Source organism: Pan paniscus, chromosome 23 (assembly GCF_029289425.2).
Source record: "Pan paniscus chromosome 23, NHGRI_mPanPan1-v2.0_pri, whole genome shotgun sequence".
Lineage (NCBI taxonomy): Eukaryota > Metazoa > Chordata > Mammalia > Primates > Hominidae > Pan > Pan paniscus.
Genome location: NC_085927.1, coordinates 47,712,095 through 47,733,954, shown reverse-complemented (window position 1 = coordinate 47,733,954; position 21,860 = coordinate 47,712,095). Strand labels below are relative to the sequence as shown.

Below are 21,860 nucleotides of genomic sequence, written 5' to 3'. Positions count from 1 at the left end.
GCATGGTGGCGCATGCCTGTAGTCCCAGCTACTCAGGAGGATGAGGCAGGGGAATCGCTTGAACCCAGGAGACGGAGGTTGCAGTGAGCTGAGATCACGCCACTGCACTCCAGCCTGGCGACAGAGCAAGCTGCCATCATCATTCCATTTTGAAAACAGAATAAAAAACTGTCGTTAACTACCAAAATCGTCCAGGTCTAGCTTTTTACCACAGCTGTTTGCCCAGTTTTAGTCTCAACTTTCAATGGCCTGAGGGAAGAGTCCTCTTTCCTCTCCTGGAAATTTGTCCTAAGCGATCAGAGTGGTTCTCTAGAAATAGATATTCTGGCTCTGGCAAGAGGGGCCAGAGGCAATAGGCATCACCTTCTTGTTCAGTTCGATGTTCTCCAGCACCTTGATGGCCTGGTAGTAATCTCCTAACAGGGAGTGCAGGCGGAGAAGCCCGACCAGGCTGAAGTAACCAAGCATTTTGTAGAGGGAGTGCCGCCCATACTCCCCAGCCACACTCTCGGGGTCACCTGAAAGAGACAGACACCGTGAATACTCTGATAGGAGGCAGGTAAAGGCAGGCACACCTGACCTCTGAATGTTACTCAGTAGGCATCTCACCTACTGCCAGCCTTGAAAGCTTCCCTCAACTGGGGAATAACTTCAAAGGAATACCAAGAAACAGCAAAACCAATCTTATGCTAATCTTCGATTTACCAATATTTGCTTACAGGATGGCAGTTCATTTTGCTTATTTTTTTTTGGTCCCAACACATGCAAAGGCCCCTCTCATCAGTAAAATACAACCACGAAGACCCCTCCTTTCAGAAAGCACATGAGGTCAAAGCTATTTTCCTAATAACAACACTAAGATGTTACTTGCCCTTCCCACTGAGTTGAATTTTGCATGATGCAAACACTATGTTGGGTAAAATTACTGTCAACTTAAGCATAAGTCAGGCAACGACACAAAATTGTACTAGTAGTCACTGCATTGCTTCTTGCCATGCATTTGCACTAAAAGAACTAGTCCTTAGCCAGGCATGGTGGCTTAGACCTCTAATCCCAGCAACTTGAGAGGCCGAGATGGGAGGATGTGCTTGAGCCCAGGTACCATATCTGAATAACCAGAGATTGTTGTATCAGTTGTTTTTTGTTTGTTTGTTTGTTTTTTGAGACTGAGATCTATGGAAGTGCTACTGCATTTTGGCCTGGGTAACAGAGAGACCCTGTTCTAAAAAAAAGACAAAAAAAAGAAAGAAAATTCTTTTTTCATTTTTACTTGAAAAAAACAACTGATACATAGGTCGGGCGCAGTGGCTCACGCCTGTAATCCCAGCACTTTGGGAGGCTGAGGTGGGCAGATCACGAGGTCAGGAGATCGAGACCATCCTGGCTAGGTGAAACCCCATCTCTACTAAAAATACAAAAAATTAGCCGGGCGTGGTGGTGGGCGCCTGTAGTCCCAGCTACTCGGGAGGCTGAGGCAGGAGAATCGCTTGAACTCGGGAGGCGGAGGTTGCAGTGAGCAGAGATTGTGCCACTGCACTCAAGCCTGGGCTACAGAGCAAGACTCTGTCTCAAAAAAAATAAAAATTAAAAAAAAAGGAAAAAAGGGCAGACATTTTCACAAAAATGAAGTAAACCTGTCACACCTCAAAGAAAATAACTGACAGTGTTTGCTACCTATAGAACAGTTCAAAGGTTGGGCACAGTGGCTCACACATGAAATCCCATGAGTTCAAGATTGGCCTGGGCAACAAAGTGAGACCTTGTTTCTACCAAAAAAAAAAAAAAAAAAAAAAAAAAAAAAATCAGCCAGGTATGGTGGTGCAAACCTGCGTTCCTAGCTACTCGGGAGGCTGAGGTAGGAGGATCACTTGAGCCCAGCAGGTAGAGGATGCAGTGAGCCATGATTGTGCCACCGCACTTCAGCCAGGGTGACAGAGTGAGACCCCACCTCAAAATAAATAAAAATTCAAGCTATTAAGCAAAAATGGAATTTTGCAAAACTTGTATCTGCCACTACAAGCTCTATAGCTTACAAATAAATGCTTACCTGATGTCAGTGGCAAAAGTAACAAATCTGACTTTTTAAAAAAATGTAATAAAATGTGTCAACATTTGGAAGATCTTTATAACTCAGAGAACCAATATTTTTTTAGAAATAACACATGGCCAGGCGCAGTGGCTCATGCATGTAACCCCAGCACTTTGGGAGGCTGAGGCAGGCAGATCACTTGAGCTCGGGAGTTCAAGAGCAGCCTGGCCAACATGTTCAAACTCTGTTCTACTAAAAATACAAAAATCAGCCTGGCGTGGTGGCGTGTGCCTGTAATCCTTCCTTTCTATATCCCTGGAGGCTGAGACAGGAGAATCGCTTGAACCCCGGAGGCAGAGGTTGCAGTGAACTGAGATCATGACATTGCACTCTGCCTGAGCAACAGAGCAGATTCTGTTTCAGGAAAAAAAAAAAGTCACACATAGATGTAAGGAACTCATTCAAATTACAGAAGTGACGAATAACGTTAACAAAAGAAAAATTCACCAATACAGTTTCAGATTCCTCACTGCACCTAATCTGTATGAAACTACCACTGGTTACTTCAAAGAAGTACAGGGTGAGTATACTTCCATAAATGCTTGTGACCAGAAGTGTTTTGGATTTTGCAATTTTTAATATCTGCATATGCCTAATGAGATATCTTTTTTTTTTTTTTTTCCGAGACAGAGTCTCGCTCTGTCACCAAGACTGGAGTGCAGTGGTGCGATCTCGGCTCGCTGCAACCTCTGCCTCCCTGGTTCAAATGATTCTCCTGCCTCAGCCTCCCAAGTAGATGGGATTACAGGTGCCCACCACCAGGCCTGGCTAATTTTTTGTATTTTTAGTAGAGATGAGGTTTCACCATGTTGGCCAGGATGGTCTTGAACTCCTGACCTCAGGTGATCTGCCCGCCTCGGCCTCCCAAAATGCCAGGATTATAGGCGTGAGCCATGGCACCCAGCCCTAATGAGTATCTTAAGGATAGGATCCAAATCTAAACATAAAATTCATTTATTTTTCATATGTGTCTTATACACACAGCCTAAAAGTAACTTTATTATAATCTTTTAAATACTTTTGTGCATGAGACGAAGTTCTCACTGCAACTGGTCATATGAGGTTGGGTGTAGAATTTTCTACTTACGGCGTCATGTCAGTGCTCAAAAAGTCAGATTTTGGAGCATTTCAGATTTCAAATTTTCAAGTCAGGAATATTCAACCCATACATACTAATACATGGTGTAGTATCAAAGAAAATCCTCTCCAATAATCCTGGCACTTTTGGGAGGCCAAGGCAGGACTGCTTGAGCCCAGGAGTCCAAGACCAGACTGGGTGACACAGCGACACCCTGTCTCAAAAACAAACGACAAGAAAACTTCCTATATCCGTGTGAAGCCAGATTTTCCTTCTTTTTTTTTTCAGACAAGTTCTCGCTCTGTGGCCCAGGCTAGAGTACAGTGGTGCGATCTCAGTTCACTCTTTGCTTCCTGGGCTCAAGCAATCCTCCCACCTCAGCCTCCCGAGTAGCTGGGACTACAGGGGCACCCCACCCACCATGCTCAGCCAATTTAAACATTTTTTTTGAGACAAAGTCTCACTATATTGCCCAGGCTGGTCTCAAACTCCTGGACTCAAGCGATCCTTCTGCCTAAGCCTCCCAAAGTGCTGGGATTACAGGTGTGAGCCACAGTGCCTGGGCCAGATTTTCTTTATGTGCTTCAAACAAAAGAACACATTGCAACAGATTGAATGCAGAAGCAGAAATGAGAAGCCAGCTATCTCAGCCAGACAGAGAGATCTGCAAAAATGCCATTCTTCACTGAAAAAAAAAGAAAAAAATTTTTTAAAATAGATACATTTTGTGGTTCTCAATATTTTAACAGGGTAAAGTGGCTCTGACACCAACACGTGTGAGAAGCGCTTATCTAAACAAAAGCACTGGAGACACAGAAGTGTTTACAAACGCAAATCTCAATGTGCTGGTTCAGTTTGTTGGCCAACGGACTCCCAAGTCCCAGAGCCCCCAGCACAAATACTCTGCTACTGTTTGTACTCAAGCACCTACAAAGAGTCAACAGACCACCACCTAAGACATGGTGACTCATCTGCTCTACTTGCAGTGATCTATTCATTTGGAACAGATGGCAAGCTGCTGGAAATTCGCAGGCCACGGCTGTCGGCCTGCTGCACTCACCTCCGCTTGTGTATACCTCCAACTGTCGGTTGATGTTGGATTTGTCTACCAGGGAATGAAGGACATTGAGGACACTATGAACATTCCAGATTTTGGGATTGGAACGAAGAAAGTCAATCTCCTCCTCTGACTTCTTGGCAGTCTTACAGCGGTACTGACTGAATGACTGAAACTGTTGAGGAAGAAAAGAAACATGCAGTAGTGGTATAAGCCCAAAGTGATCATCCATGTCCACAATGCTGAAAACGAGGCAATGCTCTGGCTCTGGATGGGGCGAGGTGAGGATGAGATGACCACTTCTCATTCTAAACCATTCCGTACGCTGTTTTTCAAAGCCATCTTGACTAAACTGTGAATTTTGTTCATTACTGAATGTTACTTACTACACAGTGAAGTGAAAATCTCTAGGATTAGAGGTAGTCTGTGGTAAAAACATCCAATCTGCAGTCAAACACAATCTAAAGTCACTTCCTGTCTCTGGGCCTCACAATGCAGTTGACCGGGCCACCAGAAACACCACAGGGGCTCTTGTACCATCTATTCAGAGGCAGCTAGACTGTGGTACGCCCTGGGTTATGAGCAGTGATGTGGTAATAGGTATCTGCACGTGTGAGCCTTCCCTACCACAGCTGACCATCAGTTCCCAGACTATGTCACCTCTCTACCACTCTCAACCAGAGTCGTCTGGCCAAGCACAACGATCACAGAGAAGATATGCCACAGGAATCTGTTTGGGACAGAAGTAGAACCTGGAAGCACTGCTGGCCTGGCTCCAGCAGTCACACAGATGGAACACAACAGACCTACCTACTCAATTTTTTAAAGTTCTCAGGTTGAATCTGGTGTGCATCAGGTTTGGAAATCACAGACCTAAAACCTAGGTCTTAGAAGATCTAAGACTGTTCTTCAACTCTTCCAGCAGAGATCAGAGGCTCACCCCTGTAATCCCAGCACTTTGGGAAACTGAGGTGGGCAGATCACTTGGGTCCAGGAGCTCAAGACCAGTCTGGGAAACATGGCAAAACCCTATCGCTATAAAAAATACAAACGAATTAGCCAGGAATGGTGGCAGGCACCTGCAGTCTCTGCTACTAAGGAGGCTGAGGTAGGGGCTTTGCCTGAGCCCAGGAGGCGGAGGCTACAGTGAGGTGAGGTTGTGACACTGCATTCCAGTGTGAGTGACAGAGTAAAACTCTGTCTCAAAACACAAAAAATTATCTTCTTCTAGACTGTGGGACAAAATGCTAATTTTGTAATATAAAAACAAAGAATATGCCAGGCACGGTGGCTCAAGCCTATAATCCCAGCACTTTGGGAAGCCAAGGTGGATGGATCATGAGATCAAGAGTTCGAGAACAGCTTGGCCAACATGGTGAAACCCCATCTCTACTAAAAATCCTACAAAGAATTCTCGTAATGCAATAAAAAAAGCAATCAAATAGAAAACAGGCAAAGAATAGTGACGATCACTTCAAAGAAAACAAAATTGACAATTAACATGGGAAATCAGAAAAGTATGATTTTTTTTCTTTTTCTTTTTTTTTGAGAAGGAGTCTCGCTCTGTCTCCGAGGCTGGAGTGCAGTGGTGCAATCTCGGCTCTCTGCAAGCTCCGCCTCCTGTGTTCACGCCATTCTCCTGCCTCAGCCTCCCGAGTAGCTGGGACTACCGGCGCCCACCACCACGCCTGGCAATTTTTGTATTTTTAGTAGAGACGGGGTTTCACCGTGTTAGCCAGGATGGTCTCAATCTCTTGACCTCGTGATCCGCCCGCCTCGGCCTCCCAAAGTGCTGGGATTACAGGTGTGAACCACCGCGCTGATTTTTTTTTTTTTTTTGAGACGGAATCTCACTCTACTGCCCAGGGTGGAGTGCGGTGGTGTGATCTCGGCTCACTGCAACCTCTGCCTCCCGGTTCAAGTGATTCTCGTCCCTCAGCTGCTGAGTAGCTGGGATTACAGACATGCACCACCAAGTGTGGGTAATTTTTGTATTTTTAGTAGAGACGGGGTTTCACCATGTTGGCCAGGCTGGCCTCGAACTCCTGGCCTCAAGTGATCTACCCGCCTTGGCCTCCCAGAGTGCTAGGATTACAGGCGTGAGCCACTGCGCCCGGCCAGAATTTCTTTCCCATTGAACTGACAAAAATTAGACAGACTGATAATATCCAGTACAGAAAACAGTTGGTCTTGGCTAGGCATGGTGGCTCATGCCTGTAATCCCAGCACTTTCGGAGGCTGAGCAGGGAGAATTGCTTTATCCCAGGAGTTCAAGACCCCATCTCTGCAACAAATTAAAAATCAGCTGGGTGCACCAGGAGGCTAAGGTGGGAGGATTGCTTGAGCCCAGGAGGTCAAGGCTGCAATGAGCTATGATCACACCACTGCACTCCAGCCTGGACCATAAAGGCAAGACCCCCATCTCTTAAACAAAGAAACAAAAAAACCAACAGTTGCTCTCAAACACTGCTGGTAGTAGCATAATTTGATACAGCCCATTGGCGGGGCAATATATTACTATTTATTATAATTCAAAGTGATTGAAACGTTCTTTTATCTTGATGGTGGCATTGTACACATTTGTTGAATCTCATCAACTGTACACTGATACTGGTACATTTTATTGTATATTAAACTACACCTCATGGCTGGGCATGGTGGTTCACACCTGTTTTTTGTTTTTTGTGTTTTTTTGAGACAGAGTCTTGCTTTGTCACCCAGGCTGGAGTGCAGTGGCACAATCTCAGCTCACTGCAACCTCCACCTCCCAGGTTCAAGGGATTCTCCTGCCTCAGCCTCCTAAATAGCTGGGATTACAGGTACCTGCCACCACGCCCGGCTAATTTTTTTCTATTTTTAGTAGAGACGGGGTTTCACCATGTTGGTCAGGCTGGTCTCGAACTCCTGACCTCGTGATCCACCCGCCTTGGCTTCCCAAAGTGCTGGGATTAACAGGCGCGAGCTGGTGGCTCATCTCTACTTAAATAAAAAAATAAACTACACCTCAGTAAGCTGATTTTAAAAAACTTAAAAAGCAAGTATCGTTCAATCCACAATTCTACTTCTAGGTAGTGATCCCTAAAAATATGCCTGTGTACAACATATATATGGATATTCACTGATTCACTGCCTGTAATTGTGGAAACTGACAACCCAAACGTTCATCATCAGAGGCATGGTATATCCATATCACGCACACTGCAGCAAAAGAGCAAGTCAGGTCTATGAAAATATGGTTTAAGTGTGTTAACAAGTCACAGTAAATGGCACAATAGAGTACGTAACCATTTTTGAAGTGATCTCTCTTTATACAGTCACGTTTATGTAAGTGCCTGAGAAACGACAACAAGGTGCCTTTCCTTCCAGACAGTAATTGATACCTCTGCAAAAGCAAGCAAGGCAGGCACTTTCACTATATCTGTAGTTTGAAAAAACAAAAACAAATAAATAAAACAGGGTGGCGAGGAAGAGCCACCTACCCCATGTGGCATCTACCTGGCCAGGACGAAATACACCAGCCACTCACTGACCCTCACTGGACAGTCTTTGTTAGAAAGCACCGTAAGCCCCTTAACAACAACACTGGCTAAGCCCAGGGAATTATGATTATCTTAAGAGGGATAAAGAAAATCAGCACGGATGATCCTTCTTCACTTGCTCTAAGTCAAAAAGACTGCTATTCATCTATAAATATTCCAAATAAAAGGATGACACAAGCCAAGGAGCCAGAGGGCAAACAAGGCCAGTACGGTTTGTGGCCTTTGCTATGAAAGGCACTGAAGCCTAATCTTGAGCAGGAAGCCTCCTTCTCAAGGAGCACTATGAAGGTTTCTCAGCTCACCACTCGTAACGGTTCAGCACTTTGTATACACAACGTCTCCCTGGTTCATGGAGTTCTAATAACATCTTTATTAAGATACCAATTTATCCTGAAATAATCAGTTAGAGCTATAGACAGCACACAAAGGGGAAAAGAATTATATTTTGTCGAATTATATATTTTTTTTTTGGGTTTTTTTTTGAGACAGAGTCTCACTCTGTCGCCAGGCTGGAGTGCAGCAGCACGATTTTGGCTCACTGCAAGCTCTGCCTCCCGGGTTCAAGCGATTCCCCTGCCTCAGCCTCCCGAGTAGCTAGGATTACAAGCGCACACCACCACGCCCAGCTGTTTTTTTTTTTTAGTAGAGATGGGGTTTCACCATTGTGGCCAGGATGGTCTCCATCTCCAGACCTCGTGATCTGCCCACCTAGGCCTCCCAAAGTGTTAGGATTGCAGGCGCGAGCCACCACACCCAGCCTATTTTATGTTTTGTAGTCTCTATTTCTCGAACTCCTGGACTGAAGCGATCCTACTGCCTTGGACCCCAAAAATGCTGGGATTACAGTTGTGAGCAATCTGTATTTTTAAATAGAAGGACTGGGCTAAATAAGATGGAAAAGAATAATGATGACATTGAACATCATCACAATCAACAGGCAACATGTATTAATTATTCTGTGACAGGCACTATGCTAAACACTCTATACGTAGTATCTCAGCAACATTCGCAGCAATCCGTTTTAGAGATGGGGAAACCAATGCACAGTGTGGTTGAGTAATGTGCCCACAACAGAACATGTTACCATTTTAAAATGGGCCAGTAGGCCAGGCGCGGTGGCTCACACCTGTAATCCCAGCACTTTGGGAGGCCAAGGAGGGCGGATCACCTGAAGTTGGGAGTTCGAGACCAGCCTGGTCAACATGGAGAAACCCTGTCTCTACTAAAAATAAAAAAATTAGCTGGGCGAGGTGGTGGGCACCTGTAATCCCAGCTACTGGGGAGGCTGAGACAAGAGAATCGCTTGAACCCGGGAGGCAGAGGTTGCAGTGAGCCGGGATAACGCCACTGCACTCCAGCCTGGGTAACAGAGTCAGACTCCATCTCCAAAAAAAAAAAAAAAGCCAGTAAACAGCAACAGCAAAACCTGGACTTTTACCCCCAGGCTACACAGCTACTGTGTACACATTTGGCACAGTTCTCATTCGACCTTGAACAGCAACTCCTGAGGTAGGTGATATTCTTGTTGTGATGAAAATGTTCTATTGTATTCTGATCGAGCATACACTTAAGTAACCACCACCACAATCAAGATATAGATGGCTAGGCATGGTGGCTCACTTTGGGAGGCCAAGTCAAGAGGCTCACTTGAGGCCAGGAGTTCAACACCAGCATGGGCAACACAGCAAGACCCTCGTCTCTACAGTAATATAAACATCCACGTAAGTTGGTGCGGGCCTTGTAGTGGCAGCTACTCAGGTGGCTGAGGTGGGAATATCACTTGAACCCCGGAGTTCTAGGCTGCAGTAAGCTATTATCACTGCACTCTAGCCTGAGCAACAGAGTGAGACCCTGACTCTTTTTTTTTTTTTTGACAGAGTCTTGCACTGTTACCAGGCTGGAGTGCAGTGGCACGATCTTGGCTCACTGCAAGCTCCGCCTCCTAGGTTCACGCCATTCTCCTGCCTCAGCCTACTGAGTAGCTGGGACTACAGGTGCCTGCCACCACGCCCGGCTAATTTTTTGTACTTTCAGTAGAGACGGGGTTTCACCGTGTTAGCCAGGATGGTCTCGATCTCCTGACCTCATGATCCGCCCGCCTCGGCCTCCCAAAGTGCTAGGATTACAGGCGTGAGTCACCGCGCCCGGCCTGACCCTGACTCTTAAAAAAAAAAAAAAAAGATAATAGAACATTTCCATTGTGTGGGTAAAGAAAGGGAGGCTCTGAGTTTAAATAGCACATCACTGTTACAGAGCTACCAGCAGGTGGCAGCACCCAAGTTAGAATCCACTTCCACCTGGCTCCAAAGCCTGTGATGCCTGTGTTCTTCCCACCAGACCACCTAACAAGGTCTAGTGAGAGCTTGATGAAGGTCAGGAGCTGAACTTATCCGACTTCCAGCTTCCTATCTGGAGTGCTTAGGCTTCCCTGCCTCTTTCGAAAGCCAACTGAAACTGGAGTCTACTGCCATGGGGTATTTTACACTACGATGGGGATATTTTTACACCCTGCAGCTTTTTTACACAAACAATAGTAACAGCTATTCCTGGCATGGACCAGTTATTTCAAATTAGGCTGAAGCTGACCAGATACCTGGTAGATGAACTCATCGATGATATCCCAGAGCCACTGGTTGGGTAGTTCAAGGGGAGCAGGACCATCGGCATCTGTGCAGGAGATCACAGAAAAGTCAGATTCAAAGCAATGACTCTGCCCATTCTGTAGGCTGCAGAATGCTTTGTAATTTCTCTCTTAAAAGGACCATGAATCACAAGACCTCCCCTCTTCCCACCTACACATTAAGATCCTGCTAATTAAAAAAAAAAAAAAAAAAAAAAAAAAAAAAAAGCTGGAGACCAATGCTGAACCTCATCATAACCACACACACCCTCTTGGCCAAATCTCAGACTCACTAAGAATGTAGTTGAAGAGATTGCAGTAGTTGTAATAAGATTCAAACCTCTGCTCCAAGGAAGGTCCCCCCTGTAAAGAAAAGAAGAGATATCAAGATACAGATATTTAATTTTAATGTGTTTTACCCATGGTATACTGTGACAGCTGTGAACAAATACAAGAGAATTGTTATCTGTCCTCTCTTTCTTACTATGTAAATATGCAAGTGAGAGGGAAGATAGAAAGTCCTATAGCAGCTGAGGCACCGAATACTGCAACACGTGGTTAGGTTCTACAGCAACAGACCTTAAATGACCCTCAGAGCAGGCATGATGATCTGGCAAAGCAGAGAGAAGGAAAAGTGTTTCAGAAAAAAACCACACTAGCAAAGGCGAAGAAGTTAAATCGTGGCACTTGAAGGCTAGGGAGTTAAGAGAAGATAATGCTGCACCGGGCATCACTAGACTACGGGCCAGGAATGTTGCAGTCTTCCAACGCCAAACAAGAATCTAGGTCAGGGGGCCTGCAAATCTATTCCGCCACCTGTTTTGTAAATAAAGAAGTTTTACTGGAACACAGCCATGCCCACTCACTACATATTGTTGATAACTGCCACAAAGACATAGCTGAACAGATTTGACAGAAACCATCATGGCCCTCGAGACTAAAATACTTATTATCTGACCCTCCACAGAGAAGGTGGCTGACCCCTGGTCTGGTCTTTATGTTGCTTGCATCTGAGAACCACTGATAGTTTCTGAGCTGGGGAACCATACCATGAACAATGTATTTGTGATGGAGAAGAAACACAACTTTGGAGTCAGTCCCACCTCTTATTAACTGTGGGGTTCTCACAAGGTATTTAATCTCAGTAAAATGTGGGCAAAAGATTGTTGACTAGTCACAATTAAGTAAGATTATATAGCTAGGCGCAGTGGCTCAACGCCTGTAATCTCAACACTCTGGGAGGCTGAAGTGGGCTGATCACCTGAGCCCAGGAGTTTGAGAACAGGCTGGGCAACATGGCAAGACCCTGTCTCTGTTTAATAAAAGTTATGTAAGGTGCTTAATACATTAAGCACAATCTAAGCACATTCAATGAAAAACTGCTCCCCAAGGGCTTAAAACTGGTCATTTATGTAGGAGTCCTGGTAGCTAATAAAAAGATAACAGCATCAATAAGCTTCTGCTGAATCTTCATCTACAGACCGAACAGAGAGATTAGAGGTGGTAAAACCAGCTATACTATGGGCTATGGTGTCATGGTGTTCCCAAAAAAGCAGTGTACACATAATGGCTAGATCCTTAGCATATCCACAAAGTACCTGAACTTTAGCATCAATGGTGGTAAGGAATCTTTACTTTTTTTTTTTTTTTTTTGAGACGGAGTCTCGCTCTGGTGCCCAGGCTGGAGTGCAGCAGTACGATCTCAGCTCACTGCAATCTCTGCCTCCTGGGGTCAAGTGATTCTTCCGTCTCAGCCTCCCGAGTAGCTGGGATTACAGGCACGTGCCACCACGCCTGGCTAATTTCTGTATTTTTAGTAGAGACGGGGTTTCACCATATTGGTCAGGCTGGTCTCGAACTCCTGACCTCGTGATCCACCCGCCTTAGCCTCTCAAAGTTCTGGGATTACAGGCGTGAGCCACAGCGCCTGGCCAGGAATCTTTACTTTCTATCAGATAAAGTAGTCAGAGATCCCGCTGGGATGCCAGAAAAACATGGCCCCTTACTCTGGCAGCAAGAACTTTTCCACCTACCACTACCGACAGTGGCTCCTGTGGCCAAGGCAGGAGTTCTAGCCATATCAAGTGGTCCTCAAGGAGAAGAGGGGTGAGTAACTGTGAGAAACTAGGACCTCCTTAGGTGGAGATCTTGGTGCCAATTTCCTTCACTTACACATGCATGCAAGCACACACATGCACAATTAACACCATTATGACCAGACATTATTCTAGGCACTGGATTATATTAGTGAACAAGACAAGCACATACCCTGGTGGAGTTAACCTTCCAGTAGATTAAGAAACTCCCTCCCCTAAATAAACAAATACAACGTACAAGACATAAGTGCTCTGAAGTGCCACGAATATTGCCAGGAGCCCAGGGAGGGAGGGGGAAAGTTTCAGGAAATGAGTGAGAAGGGAAACAGGGCTAAAATCTGTTATTAGTAAGTGTGATGGGAAGTCATGGTAGGATTGGGAGTGACCTGATGAAACTATGTAGCAAAAGGATCATGCTGGTTATTATGTTGAGAATAAACAGCCAAGAGTGGAAACTGACACCAGGTAAGCAGCTCCTGCAGTAATTCAGGGAAGAGATGATAATGACTTCAACTAGGTGAGCAGCAGTGTGGCAGTGAAAAGTGGCTGATTCAAGAAGTATGCTGAAGGCCAGGCACAGTGGCTCACGCCTGTAATCTTAGCACTTTGGGAAGCCGAGGCGGGTGGATTACCTGAGGTCAGGAGTTCGAGACCAGCCTGGGCAACATAGCGAAACCCTGTCTCTACTAAAAATACAAAAATTAGCCAGGCGTGGTGGTACATGCCTGTAATCCCAGCTACTCAGGAGGCTGAGGAAGGAGAATCGTTTGAGCCTGGAGAATTGCTTGAGCCCAGGAGGCAGAGGTTGGAGTGAGCCGAGACGGCGCCACTGCATTCCAGCCTGGATGACAGAGCGAGACTCCATCTCAAAAACAAAACAAAATAAAACAAAACAACAAAAAGAAGTATGTTGAAGACAGAGCTTAACAGGATTTGCTGGATATCATGTCAGAGAAAAGTCAAGAATAATGCCAAGGCTTTTAGTCCAATTAACTTGGTAATAAACGGTAGCATTTATTGAGATGATTACCATGAGAAAAACTAGTTTAGAGGGAAAATAAGAATTCAGTTTTAGATGTGTGAAGCTTGAGATGACTCAGACAGCCAAGTGCAGATGCTGACAGCTGAATATACAAGTCTGGACTTCAGTGGGGCAACTGAGGCTAAAGATAGAGATTAAGTCATTGGTGTATATAAATACAGATGGCATTTTTTTTTTTTTTTTGAGACAAGAGTCTCACTCTGTCACCCAGGCTGGAGTGCAGTGGTACGATCTCGGCTCACTGCAACCTCCGCTTCCCGGGTTCAACGGATTCTCCTGCCTCAGCCTTCCAAGGAGCTGGGATTACAGACACCCGCCACCACGCCCAGCTTATTTTTGTAGTTTCATATTTTTAATAGAGACAAGGTTTCTCCATGTTGGCCAGGCTGGTCTCAAATTCCTGACCTCAGGTGACCTGCCCTTAGCCTCCCAAAGTGCTGGGATTACAGGCGTGAGCCACCGCGCCCGGCCTTAAATAGTACAGATGGCATTTTAAGAAACTTTAGGCACTCTAGGCCGGGCGCAGTGGCTCACGCCTGTAATCCCAGCACTTTGGGAGGCCAAGGCGGGCGGAACACGAGGTCAGGAGATGGAGACCATCCTGGCTAACACAGTGAAACCCCGTCTCTACTAAAAATACAAAAAAATTAGCGAGGTGTGGTGGCAGGCACCTGCAATCCCAGCTACTCAGGAGGCTGAGGCAGGAGAACGGCGTGAACCTGGGAGGTGGAGCGTGCAGTGAGCTGAGATCGCGCCACTGTACTCCAGCCTGGGCGACAGAGCGAGACTCACTCTCTCTCAACAACAACAACAACAAAAAAGAAACTTCAGGTACTCTATAATTTAGAAGTCGGGAAGAACAGAATCTAGCAAGTGCCCAAAGTTGGGATAATGTGTAGAATACTGGTGTTATAACAAGCTGGTCTAGATTCAAGGAGTTTTGGCACTTACTAGCTGGATAAATTTGAGAAAAGGTAACCTCTTGGCACCTCAGGTGCCAACTTTGCACGATTGATAGTAGAATTAGTTATGTGAAGATGTGTGCTAAGTGCCTAGCATTGTGCTTGGCATACAGTGACAGTGTTATGTACATTTCAGAGAAACGGAGGCTCAATGCTCTGAAGGGAAAAAGAACCACAAGCAGAAGCAGCAGCAGGTACCTGGAAATATCCTATGAGGCTGGCAGCCTATAACCAGTGCATGGGTGATTGCCCAGTCCAGGAGAATTGTGGGGACAGAGAAATTTAAAAGAATGCATAGGTTATATAGCGTTAGTGTGTCTGAACAGCTTTCTGGGTTAAATTGTTCCTTCCACCACTTCTTAAAACTCAAAAACATGCCAATCACGCCCAGACACTGAACCAATATAAACAAATGACTGTGTTCTAGGGACAAAAACAGTACAGAGTTAAAAAAACAAAACAAAACAAAAAACTGCAACACTTAAATACTTACACTGACTTTGGCATATATGTGCCTGTAGTATAATTCTTTGTATAAAATCAGGAAGACAGCATCTGAAAGAGATGGCAGAAGGGTGCTTCACTAACCATAAAACTGGGGTATCCTGGCAGCTTTAGCTCTTTGGTGGGGAGGAATAAAGGTAATTCTGAAGACTAAACAACATCTAAATTGCTATGCATATGCCCCAAGAATACATGCAATGAGAAAATCCACTTCTCATTTGACTCCATCAACCTCAATCTCTGTCGATGAGATTAAGATCTCATTCAGATCTATTTCCCTTCACCATTTAGAGATTTCTGCCATCCAAGTGCATAAATAAACCAGCACACAAGAGTAATTAGACAAGCGTGGTGGTGCGCACCCATGGTCCCAGCTACTCGGCAGGCTAAGGTGGGAGGATCGCTTGAGGCCAGCAGGCACAGGTTGCAGTCAGCCATTATCACACTACACTCCAGCATGGGCAACACAGTGAGACCCCCATGTCAAAAAAAAAAAAAAAGGAAGAAAGAAAATATTAATTTCAGAATGTTATTTGTTTGTTTGAAGACAGGGTCTCGCTCTGTTGCCAAGGTTGGAGTGCAGTGATATGATCATGGCTCACTGCAGCCTCGACTTCCAGGGCTCAAGTGATCCTTCCACCTCAGCCTCCCGAGTAGGTGGGACTACAGGCACGTGCCACCATGCCTGGCTAATTTTTTTTTTAAATTTTTTGTAGAGAAGTGGGTCTCCCTATGTTGCTCAGGCTAGTCTAAATCTCCCAGCCTCAAGAAATCCTCCCACCTCAGCTTCCCAAAGTACCAGAATTACAGCCGTGAGCTACGACACCCAGCCACAGAATGAGTTTTGAACTCATTCTGTGTTTAGTCAATTGAGAGTAAATGTTCAGGCCAGGTGCAGTGGTTCATGCCTGTAATCCCAGCACTTTGGGAGGCTGAGGTGGGTAGATCATTTGAGGTCAGTTCAAAACCAGCCTGGCCAAGATGGTGAAACACCATCTCTACTAAAAATACAAAAATCAGCCGGGTGCCTGTAATCCCAGCTACTCGGGAGGCTGAGGCAGGAGAATTGCTTGAGCACAGGAGGCAGAGGTTGCAGCGAGCAGAGATTGCGCCACTGCACTCCAGCCTGGGCAAGACAGCAAGACTCCGTGACTCCGTCTTAGGGGGAAAAAAAAAGGAGTTAAGTGTTCAAAAAAACGTTAGCTATAACAAAAGAAATGAGAGACTTGTACACTGAAAACACAAAACATTGGTGAACGCAACCAAAGACCTAAATAAATCAAAGACATCTCATGTCCATAGATTGGAGGACTTAATATTGGTTTTTTTTTTTTTGGGACGGAGTCTTGCTCTGTCGCCCAGGCTGGAGTCCAGTGGCGCAATCTCAGCTCACTGCAAGTTCTGCCTCCTGGGTTCACGCCATTCTCCTGTCTCAGCCTCCCGAGTAGCTGGGACTACAGGTGCCCGCCACCATGCCGGCCTGCCCAGCTAATTTTTTTGCATTTTTAGTAGAGACGGGGTTTCACCGTGTTAGCCAGGATGGTCTCGATCTCCTGACCTCGTGATCCGTCCACCTTCACCTCCCAAAGTGCTGGGATTACAGGCATGAGCCACTGCGCCTGGCCTGGAGGACTTAATACTGTTAAGACGGCAATACTCCCCAAAGTGATCTTCAGATTCTAGGCAATTCCTCTCAAAATCCCAGCTGGCTACTTTGCAGAAATTGACAAGTCCATCCTAAAATCAATAAGCAAATCCAAGAGACCCAGAATAGTCAAAACAATCTTGGGGAAAAAAAAAAAAAGAACAAAGTTGGAGGACTTACCAATTCCCAATTTCTTTCTTTCTTTTTTTTTTTTTTTTGAGGCGGAGTTTCGCTCTTGTTGCCCAGGCTGGAGTGCAATGGCGCGATCTCGGCTCACCACAACCTCTGCCTTCCGGGTTCAAGTGATTCTCCTGCCTCCACCTCCCAAGTAGCTGGGATTACAGGCATGTGTCACCATGCCCGGCTGATTTTGTATTTTTAGTAGAGATGGGGTTTCTCCATGTTAATCAGGCTGGTCTCAAACTCCCGACCTCAGGTGATCCACCCGCCTCGGCCTCCCAAAGTGCTTGGATTACAGGCGTGAGCCACTGCGCCCGGCCTACAATTCCCAATTTCAAAACTTACTACAAAAATATAGTAATCAAGACAATGTGGCTGGGCACAGTGGTGCATGCCTGTAATCTCAGCACTTTGGGAAGATCACTTGAGGTCAGGAGTTCAAGATCAGCCAGGTCAACAAAGTGTGACTCCATATCTACAAAAAATTTTTAAAAATTAGCTGGGCAGGCCGGGTGCGGTGGCTCATGCCTATAATCCTAGCACTTTGGGAGGCTGAGGTGGGCGGATCGCCTGACGTCAGCAGTTCGAGACCAGCCTGGCCAACACGGTGAAACCCCGTCTCTACTAAAAATACAAAAATTAGCTGGGTGTGGTGGCAGGCACCTGTAATCCCAGCTACTCGGGAGGCTGAGGTAGGAGAATTGCTTGAACCTAGGAGAATCGCTTGAACCTGGGAGGCGGAGGTTGCAGTGAGCCAAGATTGTGCCACTGTACTTCAGCCTGGGAGACAGAACGAGACTCCATCTCAAAAAAAATAAATAAATAAATAAATAAATAAATAAATAAATAAATAAGTAAATTGGTGCCAGGGTAGCTGAATATCCACAAGCAAAATAATGAAGTTGGATTTGCCTACCTCACCCATATATAAAGGACATCATCTAAGAAAGTCAAAGGTGGGAAGCTAGAGAGCTTATTCCAGAGTGACTGTAATGACCCCCAAATTATAGAAGGAAATAGAAACAAGTCAGTACAAAGATCTAAATTTCACCATATATGAGAGATCTCTGTCCTCTCTTAAATCATCCAGCCTTCGACAAGTTATTTTGCCAAGGACCTACTACATACCAAGCACCAGGGAAACAAAACGGTGAGCAAAACAGACACAGACCCTCTTGAGCTTCCTGTCTAATGACTCAGCCACTGGATTCCGCTCAGTGCACAAGATATAAAGAGCTCACACCTACCATTGCCAACCTGTGGAGCAATGGCTTCAGCCTCGGGCCAAGGTGTATTCTTGAAGAATCTTTCAGTCAGCTTGGTCCAGCTAAAAATCAAGCAAAAAAATCTCTAAAATTCCAAAAGGACTGGAGAATGCCAATCCTAACATTTTACAGATGAGGACCCAGGCTTAGAAAGGGGAAGATGTCATAAACAGAGCTGAGGCCAAAGCCCTTCAAGTCCACAACTGTCCTCAACCCAACTCCACACTTCAATCTTTCTCAACACAAGAAAATATTGTTTTTGTATCAGTTAGGGACCCATCAAGCTTTTCAGGATAATCTCCTGCCTCTGTATCATTAACTATAGCCATATTTAACTGCTTGCTGTTTTCTGCTATAAGAACTACTTTTTTGGCCACCATTCTTTAACACAGCGTTTCCATCTCCTGGAGCACATCCAAACGTCTCTAAACACAGAAGCAAATCAGTCTGCTGCAGTCCAAGGCCACAACAGACCTACAGCATCCAATTTAAACACTGCTGCCTATCCAATCCAAACACTGCTACTTGACAAACCTGCAACAGGTTGTTTAATTTTCTTCTCCTGATCCCCTCAGCAGCTATTAATACTTTCCTCCAATCTCCTCAAGCCCCACCCCTCCTGCTTCTCTGGCTCTTTTAGTCCAACATATAAACATGCTCAAGTTCCCCTAAAAAACACTGAACAGGCCAGGTATGATGGCTCACGCCTGTAATCTCAACACTTTGGGAGGACAAGATGGGGTATCGCTTGAACCCAGGAATTCAAGACAAGCCTGGACAATATAGGAAGGCCCTGTCTCTACGGGATGGGGGTTGGGGAGAAACATAGAAACAGAACAGAAAAGAAACACTGAAACAGGTCAGGCGCGCTGGCTCACACCCGTAATCTCAACACTTTGGGAGGCTGAGGCGGGTGGATCACTTGAGGTTAGGAGTTCGAGACCAGCCTGACCAACATGGTGAAACCCCGTCTCCACTAAAAATACAAAATTAGCCAGGCATGGTGGTGCACACCTATAATCCCAACTACTTGGGAAGCTGAGGCAGGAGAATCGCTTGGAGCCAGGAGGCGGAGGTTGCGATGAGCTGAGATTGCGCCATTGCACTCTAGCCTGGGCAACAAGAGCGAAATCCCGTCTCAAAAATCAAAAAACAAAAACAGAAAAAACACAGAAACAAAACACAAAGCCACTCAGTGACCCTTTATGTCCCCGATACTTACCAATTCCCCTTTCTCACCCCACTGCTCTCTGGCTGTTGCTTCCATCACTCTATTGACATTGACCTTGCTAAGGTTATCAAGGCCCTCCAAGTTACCAAATTCAACTGGCTTTTTTTCTCATCTGGACCTCACTAAAACATTTGGTGATACTCTCTTCCTCAGTTTCTTCTGCAGACTTTTTGGTTCCTGTGACATTTCTTTGCCAATTTACTATCTACTTTTCACTTTTCTTTCTGCCTCCTTTACTAGATCCTTTCTTTGCCTGCCCACCCATCCCTAAAGAAACATACTTCTTAAGGCACCAGCATTTCTTCTCACATTCTCCTAGAGAAAGACTTACAAGATGCTTGGCTTCAACTGTCATCTGTATCTGCGGGCACTGCCCAATGCAGTAGCCACTAGCTACATGTGGCTACTATATAAGCAAAGAGTTAAATTTTAACTTTCAGTTAGTTGCCATTTAAGTTTAAAAACCAACACTTAACTCAGTATTGGAAAACTTTTAGGTCTATTTGGAATTACTCTAATATTTGAATCTGCTTTTCCAGTCATAAACTCTATAAAATCTAAACACAAAGCAAGTATTTCTGATACACACTGGATTTAGGAAACTTTAAGTATAAAGAAAAAAAGGGCAAATATCCCCTTAATTTTTAAATACTGATTACAAATAGAAATAATATTTTAAATAAATCTCCACTTCGCTTGGCTGAAAAATTAAAATTAATGTCTAGCTATATTTCTATTGAATATCAGGTCCATTTTTTAATTTTGAGAGAGGGTCTCGCTCTGTTGCGCAGCTCACTGCAGCCTCAACCTCCCAGGCTCAAGCGATCCTCCCACCTCAGCCTCCCAACTAGCTGGGACTATAGGCATGCTGCCACCATGCCCCAGCTAATTTTTGTAGGCACTGGTTTATATACTTCTAATCACAAAAGACCTGGGGAATAAAGAAAACACAGGTCAGCACACTTGCCTTTCAGGTCACCCACCTGGCCCTCTTCCAACTGTCCTTTCCTTTCTTTCATTCCTGTTCTAAAGCTTTTTAATAAACTTTCACTCCTGCTCTCAAACTTGCCTCCCTCTCTTCTTCCACCTTGTGCCCCTCAGTCGAATTCTTTCTTGTTAGGAGTCAAGAACTGAGAATGCTGTAGACCCGTACAGATACGGACTCATCATCAGTAGCATTTTAGCCCTCAGTGTAATTCTTTCTTGTGAGGAGGCAAGAACTGAGGCTGCTGTAGACCTGTACAGATACGGACTCATCATCGGCAGCATTTTACCCCTCAGTCGAATTCTTTCTTTTGAGGAGGCAAGAACTGAGGCTGCTGGAGACCTGTACAGATACGGATTCATCATTGGTAGCATGTTTTGGTGTTGTGTCACTTGAACACCTTTGGCTGCTAACCTCTTTTGGTGCCGCATGACTTGGATCCATTTGCTAGTGGTGAGAGACCTCGATGCTGCACCTTCTTCGGCTGGAGGTGTTCAACCTCTGAACAAGGTTTTCTCTCTTTCTCTCTCCTGCTTACTAACTAACCCCCAGAACAATTCTTCTTGGTCATAAGTGACTCTGTTCCCGTTGGCTGATCTCTCAGCTCAACCTAACGGGTGGCTTGCAGGGGTGGGAAGGACCTTGGAGTCCACACCAAGTAGAACTTAGGCTCACGAGAGTGGCAGGGGTGAAGCCTAAAACCATGCAATGTCTGAGGTTTCCTCTGCTTTTCAACTACAATCAGCTCTTTCAAAACAACAAAAAAAGAAAACACATGTCAGAGATCCTATTCATTGATCAATAGGCCTTTGGCTATTTGTTTTCTCTCCCCCATCCTTCTGACTTGCTTAAATTCTATTTCCTTGGTGAAGTCACTCCTGACTATCCCAGCTTTGACTGACCTATCTTATCTCTAACGCTCATTACACAACGGCAGCCCCTCAAAACCTGCGGAGTTCAGCTTGCTCTGATATGCACTGAAGGGCTGCATAGCACAGTTTAGAAATTAGGCTTTGGTGCCAGACACTGCAGGTTCAAATCTCAGCACATCCATTAAACTAGCTACATGACTTATTTCTGTGCTGTTTCCTCATCTGTAAAATGAGAAAAACTGCTCCTTCATGGGGTTACTGTGAAGGGTAAATGAGTAAAAACACAAACAACACACTGAACATTGACGGATCTATCCTGGTAATAAAAACAAATGCTAATCATTATTATTATAATTGTTAATAGTGATATTATTTTAGGCTTTGTATAAATTTCTGAGGATATAAAGTCCAACAGGCCGGGCATGGTGGCTCACGCTTGTAATCCTAGCACTCTGGGAGGCCAACGGGGGTACATCACTTGAGGTCAGAAGTTCAAGACCAGCCTGGCCAACATGATGAAACCCCGTCTCTACTAAAAATACAAAAATTAGGCCAGGCACGGTGGCTCCCACCTGTAATCCCAGTGCTTTGGGAGGCTGAGGCGGGTGGATCACTTGAGGTCAGGGGTTCAACACACGCCTGGCCAACATGGTGAAATTCTGTCTCTACTAAAAATACAAAAAAATTAACTAGGC

The 21,860-nt window shown here is 45.2% G+C and overlaps 1 protein-coding gene across 4 annotated transcripts in view; it reads right to left on the bottom strand.

The window, feature by feature from the left end:
• Positions 1 to 21,860, bottom strand: part of EIF3L (eukaryotic translation initiation factor 3 subunit L) — a 37,872-nt gene that overhangs the window by 13,288 nt on the left and 2,724 nt on the right. For 2 of the 4 annotated variants that reach the window (XM_003821574.7, XM_063603262.1), the window contains exons 4-9: positions 18,060 to 18,139; positions 14,977 to 15,038; positions 10,677 to 10,746; positions 10,357 to 10,430; positions 4,228 to 4,399; positions 364 to 518 (exon numbers count right to left, since the gene is read on the bottom strand). In XM_003821574.7, coding sequence (XP_003821622.3) covers positions 364 to 518; positions 4,228 to 4,399; positions 10,357 to 10,430; positions 10,677 to 10,746; positions 14,977 to 15,038; positions 18,060 to 18,139 — 613 coding nt within the window. The remainder of the gene's footprint in view (positions 1 to 363; positions 519 to 4,227; positions 4,400 to 10,356; positions 10,431 to 10,676; positions 10,747 to 14,976; positions 15,039 to 18,059; positions 18,140 to 21,860) is intronic. The other 2 variants (XM_063603263.1, XM_055105667.2) reach the window with 1 other exon arrangement.